This window comes from Macaca fascicularis, chromosome 5 (assembly GCF_037993035.2).
Source record: "Macaca fascicularis isolate 582-1 chromosome 5, T2T-MFA8v1.1".
Lineage (NCBI taxonomy): Eukaryota > Metazoa > Chordata > Mammalia > Primates > Cercopithecidae > Macaca > Macaca fascicularis.
The window spans coordinates 38,737,827-38,748,814 of NC_088379.1; the positions used below are offsets into that span (position 1 = coordinate 38,737,827).

The following is a 10,988-nucleotide window of genomic DNA, read 5'->3' on the forward strand; positions in this document are numbered from 1 at the left end:
AGTAGGTATATAAATTTATGGGATACATGAAATGTTTCCATACAGCCATGCAATGTGAAATAACCACATCATGGTAGCCTAAGCGAGCGAGCGAGTGGGGAAAACCAACTGTGATTCCCGGGCTGCACCAAGAGCACGTCTGAGGTTCACAATCAGGCCAAATAGGCAACATTTTTCTGCTTGTGACCCTTTAAACAAAAGTGACAACCTTCATTGCTCTGCTCCTTAAATTTGCTTTCTCCTCCAAGAGTTTTTGGATTATTTATGGATCAAAGTTTCACAAATTTACTTTAAATTATACACATTTTCACCTTCTCCTTTACATAGATCATAAAAGAATAAATGTCAAAAAAAAAAAAAACCTCCAATAAAAATCACTACCTTTATTATGGGCATAATTTTAGGTTGTTTCAATGAAAACTAAATTCTTGTTCAAAGATATTTCAGTCCATTTGTGATTCATGTTAATTTCTGATCTTTTTCAGCATACCTGATTGATAAAGTCAGAATCAAAGGCTATTATGCATTCAAACTGGCTGAAGAGAAATCTAAACCCAGATTTGGATTCTTCACATCTGATTTTAAAGCTAAATCCTCAATACAGTTTTACAACAAAATGATCAGCAGCAGTGGCTTCCCTTCTGAGAACAGTAGTTCTAGATGCAGTCAGACCCAAAAAAACACAGAGTGCACTGTCTGTTTATTCCTTGTGCAGAAGAAACCACTGATATTCTTGGGTTGTTGCTTCTTCTCCACCCTGGTTCTACTCTTATCAATCACCATTTTTCATAGGCAAAAGAGAAGAAAGTTTTGGAAAGCAAAAAACTTACAACATATACCATTAAAGAAAGGCAAGAGAGTTCTCAGCTAACCTGATCTTATTTGTCTGCATCACAGACAGCTTAAAAATTCATTCCAGTTCCATATGCTGGTAACTGACAGGAGATATACCTGTATTATAGAAAGACAATTTGAGATACAGCTGTAACCAAGGTGATGACAATCGTCTCTGCTGTGTGGTTCAAAGAACTTTCCCTTAGGCATTGACATCAGTGAATTCAGTTATTGGATGTAAACATAAAGGCTTCATCCTGACAGTAAGCTATGAGGATTACATGATACATTGCTTCTTGAAGTTTGATGAACTGTATTCCATCATTCTGCTCTAGCTTTCATCTCTACCAATAGCTACTTGTGGTACAATAAATTATTTTTAAAAAGTAAAACTTTGGGCCGGGCACAGTGGCTCACACCTGTAATCCTAGCACTTTGGGAGGCTGAGGCGGGGACATCACCTGAGGTGAGGAGTTCAAGGCCAACCTGGCCAACATGGTGAAACCCTGTCTCTACTAAAAACACAAAAATTAGCCAGGCGTGGTGGCAGTGGTGTCTATAATCTCAGCTACTTGGGAGGCTGAGGCAGAATTGTTTGAACCCAAGAAACAGAGGTTGCAGTGAGCCGAAATTGTGCCACTGCACTCCAGCCTGGGCGACAACAGCAAGACCATCTCAAACAACAACAAAAAAAAGCAAAAGCAAAACTTTGTAACTGGATAGTCAGTGATACATAATATATATTCTGTCACTTCTAATAAAGTGCTTTCCCCTTTAGGTCAGGGTGGTTCTAAATGGAAAGAAAACACAATAATAGGGTAAGTAGTGCTTGTCTAAGCCAGTTACAACACTGGCTTAAGTACTGATCTTAAGGGGATCAAGCCCTTCATTTTTCTAACAACAAAAAATCACCTACAGAATATCTAATTTGTGATCTTTTACTAGATCTGATTTTTTTAAATAATGTAATTTCTGGCCAGGCATGGTGGCACACGCCTATAATCCCAGCACTTTGGGAGGCCAAGGCGGCTGGATTACCTGAGGTCAGGAGTTCGAGACCAGCCTGGCCAACGTGGCAAAACCCCGTCTCTACTAAAAATACAAAAGTCAGCCGGGCATGATGGCGGGCACCTGTAATCCCAGCTACTCGGGAGGCTGAGGCAGGAAAAACGCTTGAACCTGGGAGGCAGAGGTTGCGGTGAGCCAAGATTGCGCCATTGCACTCCAGCCTAGGGGACAGAGCGAGACTCTGTCTCTCAAAATAAAAAAATAATAATAATAATAATAAGTAATTTCCAAAATCTCATCTCATGGAAAGATCACAGGATGAAGGAAAGCTAGATTCAACTCTGTGAATAGACGTTGCTATACTCTTAAGTAAAGCAACAATTCAGAATGCTAATGGTCTGAATGAGTTTAAATTGTTTTATATAGCACCTTTTTGGGCTAGGGTTATTTACGAGATCTGACTTGGATAATCTGACATTTTGGGAAATGAACTCTGTCCTTGAGCCTTGTTCAGTTTATTTTAAACATTCGAGGAAGAAAACCTACATTTAACACCCATTGCACACAGTAACTTGTCTTTGTCTGCTCACTCCAGCAATTTAGACCTTAACAGTCACAGGAAATGTTCTTCTGTTATAAAGCCTTAGTAAATTAAGGTAGGTTTGATTATATTCTAGGTCCACTTATGTCTGAAGTTAAATTCAGTTCCCAACTGAAATTCTAATTGCTAATGAACAAGTTTCCAAAATACTGTAAAAAGAAAATACAATTAGTGAATTCAAGTAAATGCAAACGTGATGGGAAATCAATTTGCTATTTTGCCTGGCAAAAGACACAGTAAAATTGTTTTACTCTCCTCTAGTCTCCTTGCCCCAGCTGCACCCACTACCCCAAACTTGGCAGTTTTGAGGTTATGACTTTCAAGGAATTTTTTAGTATTAATATTTCCATCTGAGAACTATGTGCCTAAGGTTATGCATACAACTAGTCAACTGTTTTTATTACTCTATGTATATAAGGTTATGCATACAACTAGTCAACTGTTTTTATTACTCTATGTATAAACAGGAAGTCATTTAAAATAATCACTTGGCTGGGTTTTTTCCCCATTGTGCCACATGGATTCACCCTGACCCAAGAACTCCAAGGAAAATTCGTGTCAACTGAGCAACTCATGGACCTCTCTCAAGACCTCGAAAAAAAATGGTTGGCCACAGGAATTAAAAAAAACCTGGAATTTATCTTTCAGGTTTTGCTTTCTCGTCTCTTTCTCACTGGCCTTTGTTTAAAGTATCTCGTACTCACAGTTCACGTATCTATTAACCTTCACTATGTCTTTTTCACATTAAGAGCTTATGCTTCAAGCACGTCCCCCTTTTCTAACTTGCTGGTTTACCAAACTCCCCTAAACAATAAAATTCCTAACCCAGTACTGACAGTCCTCTGCCACTTGGGGATTTTACTACTTTTTAAGCCATCATCACACAAGAATCCAAAAACCCTTACATTTTTTAAACAATGGCAAATATGTACAGCAAATTATGTTAAGCATTTAATCTGGCTCATGCCCTTATCATACTAAATATTCAGGTTTATCATAAACTCATTAAAAACCATCAAAGGTCAACCAGAAACGGATAGCTCTTGAAAGGAGCGAACAGGTAAGATCTTTCGAGTTTAAGCTTTTCTGAGATGTATTGTGAAAAATTTAACTTGTGTTTATTGTATATTCAATATAACAATCTGGAAACATCACAACTATGGTATTTACAGAGCCTCTGGAAAATGAGGCCAGTACATTGTGACATGTTTAATTTTCAATGTATTTATTCCAAATAAACTGGTTCATGCTGACTACTTGAATTCAACTAACAACCTGGTCAATTTTAAGAACTGCTGAATGTGAATGGGTTTGGCATTGTAAATGGGCTCTGCCCAAGACTGCCTCCCCTGAACCCTTCTGCCTAGTTTGTGTGCCAACTTAGTATGTTACTTCTGGGTATATTTTCTCAAAAAATGTGGCCGGCGTGTGGTGGCTCACACCTGTAACCCCATGACTGGGAGGCTGAGGCGGGCAGACTGCTTGACTCCAGGAGTTTGAGACCAGCTTGGGCAACATGGCAAAACCCTCTCTACAAAAAATTAGCTAGATATGGTGGCACGTATTTGTGGTCCCAGCTACACAGAAGGCTGAGGTGGATGGCTTGAGCCTGGGAGGCAGAGGTTGCAATGAGCCAAGATTGCACCACTGCACTCTAACCTGGGTGACAGAGACCCCATCTCAAAAATATGTGGACACCTACATCTAAAAACTGCAAAAATAGTGCACAAGTGCTTATCCATAGACACAGAAGACAAGAAACGTTTTCCCTGGGGAACAACGGCTCATTTATTATACCCAAATTAAAAAAAAACAAAAAAAAAAAAACAAAAAAAAACAGTTGAGCTACAACCAGCCTGTAAGTTATCCTATCAAGGTCAGACCCAGCATGCCAGTCCATTTCATGCTCAAAGAAATCCCATTTACTCCCACAGCAGCTACTACCCACAAGCTGATCCTCTCATGAACATCTCCACCCAACTGTAATATTGCCACTTGGAAATTTCTCCCACAAGCCTCGTACTGTTTTGAAATCCTGTCAATACCTTCCAAAACATCTTCCAGTCCCACTGCCATTACTGAGTTCCCTGGCAATCCAGGAACCGACTCAGTAAACAGCTACATGCCATCGTTCTAGGTAGTTGGAATACACCAGAGTACAAAATTACATCCTTGTTAAAGTTACATTCCAGCAGAAAAAAAGCATATAACGAATACACACATTGTAAATATCAGAACTACAAATGCTATGGACAAAAACAAGTGGAGAAGGGTAAAGAGACAGTAGGACAAGTTTAAGGAGCAGGTCCCCTATTTTTAATAGAGTGATCAAGGCAGGATTCACTGAATAGACCTGAAGGTAAGTGAGTTAGACACACAGCTCAGCTGAGAGCATTCCAAAGGGAAAAGACAACTTAAATGCTTAATGACAGAGGACTTGGTATCGAGGAATAGCCAGGTCAGTTCAGCTATAGTGCAGAAGTCAGAAAAACTGAGTTAAAAACAGCTGCAGGTAGAATGGGGAAACTATTTTAAAAAGAAAAAATTGAAAAGAACCTGTTGCAGGATTTGAAGCAGTGCTATAATCCATTTCAAAGTCAGTACCCTGGCTGATGCTGAAATACAGGGAAGATGACCAGTTGAGACTGTCACAGTAACCCAGGTGAAATACGCAGGTTTTTCATTTTCTGCATTGTAAGAAATTTGTATCTAATGGACCCGTATTTCCCAACCTTTTGGGGATGTGATCTTACTTCATGTTGATCCCATTCATTGCCTACAACCCCATCCCGGAAGCTTCTGAGCAAATCCTAGATTCATCATTACCTCCAAATTTCTTAAAAACCTAACCACATACATGGTCAGCAAGATTCCTTAATGTATGTTCAACTGGTGCACTTGAATCAAGATCTAAAATATATAGGGCATGGTGACCCATGCCTGTAGTTCCAGCTCTTTGGGAGGCAAAAGAGAAACACTTAAGGCCAGGAGTTCAAGACCAGCCTGGGCAACATGAGACCCCATACATACTTTAAAAAAATAAAAAGTCAAACGTGACGGTGCCTGCCTATAGTCCTAGCTACTAAGGAGGCTGAGGCAGCTAGGAGCATCACTTGAGTCCAGGAGTTTGAAGTTACAGAGCTATGACCATGGCACTGTATTCCAGCCTGGGCAACTGAGCAAGACATTGTAAGATCCAAGATAACATATATGCCAACTGGTTGCTACTTCTGTCATTTAATCTTTCTGATGGAAGTATCTGACCATACCTTACAATGAAGGTACTCAGCATGTTTTCCTGATGCATTTGATCAAGAATGAACGTTACATCTTGCCTTAGAAATTGCAGTTTCCATCAAATGAGATGTAGAATTCAGGAAGGTGTGGGGGTCACCATGTTGACCTAGGTCTAGTTATGGTGGCCTCGTACCATATTTAAAAGTATGACACGTGGAATTAAAAGATTATGGAAGGGTTATCAATTTTCAAAAACAAGTTCTAGGATATGGAAGTAAATGGCTGAGGGAGGGTAAAGGACAAGATTATTGAGACGATGAACCAAACCAAATGCACCTTCTAACTGATGCTGTAACACTTTGTTCTACTCCTCAGCTGTTTTTCCAAAGATGACTAAGACAACATCTGCCTTACCAAATATTCAAATTCATGCCTCAGCAAATTTAGACACCTTCAGGGTATTCCTAAAGTTCTATATGCAATGATGAACAGCCTCATGTTTGCCTGTCACTGGTACAATATTCCTCTTGCCTAAAATATATCCTTGCTATTCCTTCAAGAACTAGATTAAAGCTCTTTGTTCCACAAGGGAGAAAAACTAGCTAACAAGGATAACAGGTTTAAGCAGCTCCAAATCAACAGGTCTTTTATTGCATCATTTAAATATCACAAGTAGGTCTTAGGAGTCATCTGGCATCTTCTTTCTGTAGCTGGATAACTGGGCAGAAAAAAAAAAAAAAAAATCGGTCATTCCCATCAATACACTTGCCTAGAAAAGTACTAGTACTAATCTTTTGTTTTGTACTATATTCTAAATGATCTAAAACATACCTCAGGACTATGACTTATTGATTCATGGTAAACTATACATAGTAAAATGCATGCCAATTCCATCTTTTATTCTGTCAAATTTACTGTGTTCCAGAATGCTTAACTCTCCATTTTCTATGACTACAACTCCAGTTTAAGTCTTTTAGTAAATTTAGAGCTTCATTCAACTAAAGCAGTAATAAAACTTAAGACACTACAAGAACTTACCTCTTAGATCTTATTCATCAGCCTGCTGAACAGTTCCTTTTTCAGAGACATAGATACCATCCAAAAATTTCCTGATATCCTTGTTTTTAACTGTTGTGGCTTGCTGAATCAAAGCCGCTACAGGAGAGAAGATACAGCAATTAATACATCAGTCTAACCCATCTTAAAAAGAATATATTTCATTATATGCTCTACTTAAAATTTCAGAATGTTACCTTTTTAACTTCACAATTTAAAAAGCTAACCAAATAAAAATTAGCAAAATACTGTATTTTAAACAACAAGATTTAGATAAAATCTTGTAGGCATAATTAGAAATAGTAAACATACAAACCTGAATTTGAAACAAGTTCAATGTCATTTCCTTCAAGGATTAATTCATCTTTCTGGGCTTGAGATACTGAACAAGCAACACCTGAAAGGGGAGAGGGCATGTGCATAGCATCAACACCAAACTAGATCTGTGTAAAAAATATTTAAATTGCAGAGGCACCAATTTATTCCATGTAAAACTCCATGCACCAAAAGAACCTTGTCTTAAGATTTTGGGGCCAGGCACAGTGGCTCACGCCTGTAATCCCAGCACTTTGGGAGGCCGAAGAGGGCGGATCATGAGGTCAGGAGAGCAAGACCATCCTGGCTAACACAGTGAAACCTCATCTCTACTAAAAATACAAAAAAGTAGCCGGGAGTGGTGGCACGTGCCTATAATCCTAGTTACTTAGGAGGCTGAGGCAAGAGAACCACTTGAAGCTAGGAGGCAGAGGTTGCATGGAGCCGAAATCGTGCCACTACACGCCAGCCTGGGTGGCAGAGCGAGACTCTGTCTCAAAAAACAAACAAAAAAACCATTTTGGTTTTACAGCACCTGCCTTACCTGTGCCAAAATCTTATTTGTGTTCCTACTTGAATGAATCACAGTCCTACGGTGGTTACTCCTTCGGTGATTTAATTAAGGTATTCAATTTGCCAGAATTTAGTTGTACAAAGCCTTGTGCCAAGTCTTACTTTAGACCAGCCTGGACAACATAACAAGACCCTCCCTCTACAAAAAATTTTAAAAATTGGCTGGGGTCAGGCACAATAGCATTCCTTGAAATCATGAAATCAGCCTGGGCAATGTGGCAAAACAGTCTCTACAAAAAATAAAAAATTAGCTGGGTGTGGTGGCAGACACCTGTAGTGCCAGTTAGTGGGGTGGCTGAGGTGGGAGAAACACCTGAGCACGAAAGTGGAGGCTGCAATGAGCTGAGATCACACCACTGTACTCCAGCCTGGGCAACAGAACAAGACGCTGCCTCAGATAAAAAGCACCAATCTTTAAAATTTTTTTTAAACCTACCGTATTTACTATGTATTACGCATGCACTGTTATTTTTCAACTTTAAGTCATTTAATCAAAGATGTTTGCAATTTTAAGCTACGGAGAGATGATACGCCCAAGGTGGACAGTGAGAGCTGAAATTTAAGCTAGGCTATTAACCATTACTCATGTAGTTTTCTCTTTAGATTTTAAAGGTTCTTACCACAAAGAAAAATGGAGTGATGGATGTGTTAATTAGCTTGATTTTGTCATTCCACAGAATATACATGTATTGAAACATCACATTGTGCTCCATAAATACACCTTTTGTAAATTACAAGTCTTTAAAATATTTCATTTGCCAAGTTAAATACAACCACCACTACAAACTACTCCAATGTATCAACTTTCTGAAATTGTAATCAATATGATATAAACCCTTAAGTAGCACCAACAGTTACAAGTGTAATCAAGAGAATTCTAAAACAAATCTGGTTTTATTCAGCACAAACACAAAACACCAGCCAACTAAAGTATGAAAGAGGTTGGGAGTGGAAAAGGAGAAAAAAAAAATATGAAGGAAAAATTTCTTAATTCTATCTGAGGGTATGCACATACCTGGTCTCATCCGAACCCTGCGGATGTATTTTTCACCCAAGAAATTTCGGATTTCAACAAGAGACCCATTCTCCTGGATAACAACGTTGATGGGGAAGTGAGCATACACAGACCTCATCTTGTAACGGAAGCCCTATATTAAATAAGCAAGCTATTACCAATGCTGAAGAATATTTTTAATAGCACCTGAACCAAACTTTATAAACATTGTTCTGTCTATTCAGTGGACTGTAAAGCTCCTTACAGAGGCATTTATTTCACTATCTCTCATGCCCTCAATGAACAATGCTGCCCTCTTTTAATGAGAACCCCAAAGCCCTCATGTCTGACATTAGACTAACATTTACTGAGTAGTACTAAGGTACAGCACATGGCCAAGAATTGAAAACCATTTCAGCATGAACTTTTTATCCTGAGGGGAGAGAAGGTGGGTTGGAAGGAATAGGGACCAACAGACAGAAAACTCAGAAACTACATCATTTTCTATCCCAACGAGGGGTCCTGATGGTGAGATTTGATTGCCACTTAGTACTGCAACTGTAGATTTCCTATTTTAAAAAAAGAAAATTCGGAAGATGTGAAAATTCACCATTAGCCTACTTTTTAAAAACTGCACCCATCTAGCCATGCATGGTGGCTCATGCGGCAATCCCAGTACTATGGTAGGCCAATGTGGGAGGATCCCTTAAGCTCAGCCTGGACAAAACAGGGAGACTCCAGTCTTGATTCAAAAAAAAAACAACCCCCCCCCCACCCCCAAACAGAAAAAACAAACATGTTGTACCCATCTGGTCTTTGCTCTCAGCTCTATCGCTTGAAGACCCAGAGATGCCTATTTTTGCCAAGTTCGTATTACACCAAATAAAATGCGTAACCCATTCTCTGAAAGAGACATTTATGCTGTATAAAGCAAAGGTTTGAGAAACCTCCCTTTCCAAAACAAAGAAGTCTGATTCATCTGCTTACCAGTGTAACACCCTTGATCATGTTCTGTACATGACTACAAATAGTCCGAACGGTAGCCAGTTCCTTTCTGTTACCCCACCATTTGTCAACCCGAAGCTGTAATAGAAAAACGTATTCTTTCCAGAAATATGCAGGCTTAAAAGATAACAGACCACTTACCCAATTACTTTAAGATTCTAGAATTAACCCTAATCAAAGCACATGGTTTTCAACTGGAAAAATCCAACCACCTATAAAACCTCCCAAAAGTTAAGCTTTGTACAAGTTGCAACAAACTTCCCTTCTGGAAAATTAAATCATCAGGTGTTACAGACCTACTGCCGGTTCCTAGGATTTTTACAAAGCAACCACTAGGAAAATAAACCGAACTTCTAACACTACTAAGACGTGTCACTGACGACCACTACATTTGAGCTTTATATAATTCGCTGTGTTAAGAATCTGGTTTTTCAATTTCACTAACGGAAAACTGGCTGGTATTCTGGACAGCAACATTTAAAGCTAAAACACTGAACCTCAATTCGAAAATTGTTAAAGTAACCAATGTGATGCTGTTATAAACCACCGTCCAACGAGCAAGTGAATTATCAGAAGAAAAACCCTCACCCTTTTTTTTTTCTTTCCAAGAAGACTGAGTTCTACATTGATGTGATTGAAGTCCCTCCGCAGAGTTCCTCTGGGGCCCTTCACGATAACTGTGCGTCCCTTCAGGGTAATGTCGACTAGAAGAGAGAACACACTCGTCAGGCCACACAACGCTTGGAACGTGTAGTAAAGATGTATGAAAAAGATATCAAGTCTCATACCATTTTCTGGAATGTCGACAGTCTGATTGCTGAGAATGGTCTTCATTCTGAAACACAAACACTGGGGGTGAGGCCGACCCAAGGCCCGTTTTTCCACCAAACTACGCGGCACAGAGCTCCACTCCTACCGGAGACTGCCAGGCGGAAGTTCCGGAGACGATATTGGAGGACGGGACACCGACAGCGGGCCCCAGTGCGTCCCAGCCCGGAAGGAGCAGCCCCAAAGCGAGAGTTACGAGGCCCAGCAGGCGAACTCCCGCTCAGCCCAACCCTGGAAGTTCTATCCGGGCGGCGCCATCCCGGCAAGGCTGAGGGGCGGGAATAGGCCAAAAAGCCCAAAACAGGATTCGCATCCGGCGCCGCCAGGCTCATATGGCGCTTGCCGAGCTGGGGGACAAACAGGACAAGGTTCCGAGAGTGGGAGCCGCGCCACAGCCTTTCCCAGAACAGATGGCTTCAGATTCCTAATGCCCCGCGAGCACAGAAACAACCTCACCTTGCAGTAGACGCAGCAAAGAAAGAACGTCTTTCGTCATTACGTACTTGTATCCCGTAAGGGGGGGGGGCCTGTGTATTG

General features: G+C 40.2%; 2 protein-coding genes across 4 annotated transcripts in view; one reads left to right on the forward strand and one right to left on the reverse strand.

Moving 5' to 3' along the window:
• Positions 1-5,566, forward strand: part of KLB (klotho beta) — a 47,784-nt gene extending 42,218 nt beyond the window's left edge. For both annotated transcript variants that reach the window (XM_005554699.5, XM_074039570.1), the window contains one exon: positions 486-5,566. In XM_005554699.5, the coding sequence (XP_005554756.3) occupies positions 486-871 (386 nt within the window). In that variant the 3' untranslated portion in view covers positions 872-5,566. The remainder of the gene's footprint in view (positions 1-485) is intronic.
• On the reverse strand, positions 4,207-10,965 carry RPL9 (ribosomal protein L9). Of its 2 annotated transcripts, none has more exons than XM_045392261.2 (8): positions 10,908-10,965; positions 10,412-10,458; positions 10,212-10,327; positions 9,606-9,701; positions 8,640-8,772; positions 7,053-7,133; positions 6,719-6,835; positions 4,207-6,398 (listed from the first exon to the last, which is right to left on the reverse strand). In XM_045392261.2, the coding sequence occupies exons 2-7, from the start codon at positions 10,455-10,457 to the stop codon at positions 6,729-6,731; spliced, it is 579 nt and encodes a 192-aa protein (XP_045248196.1). In that variant the 5' UTR covers position 10,458; positions 10,908-10,965; the 3' UTR covers positions 4,207-6,398; positions 6,719-6,728. The 2 variants fall into 2 exon arrangements, with proteins under 2 accessions (XP_045248196.1, XP_065400950.1); XM_065544878.2 differs by having other exon boundaries at positions 10,540-10,932.
• Positions 10,966-10,988: the final 23 nt, after the last annotated feature.

Coding starts and splice junctions, on each gene's coding strand:
- RPL9 (XM_045392261.2), bottom strand. CDS start 10,457: ATGAAGACCATTCTCAGCAATCAGACTGTCGACATTCCAGAAAATG. Junction 7,134..8,639: donor CAGGGTTCGGATGAGACCAG/GTATGTGCATAC, acceptor CTCCCCTTTCAG/GTGTTGCTTGTTCAGTATCT. Junction 6,836..7,052: donor TGAACTTGTTTCAAATTCAG/GTTTGTATGTTT, acceptor TCTCTCCTGTAG/CGGCTTTGATTCAGCAAGCC.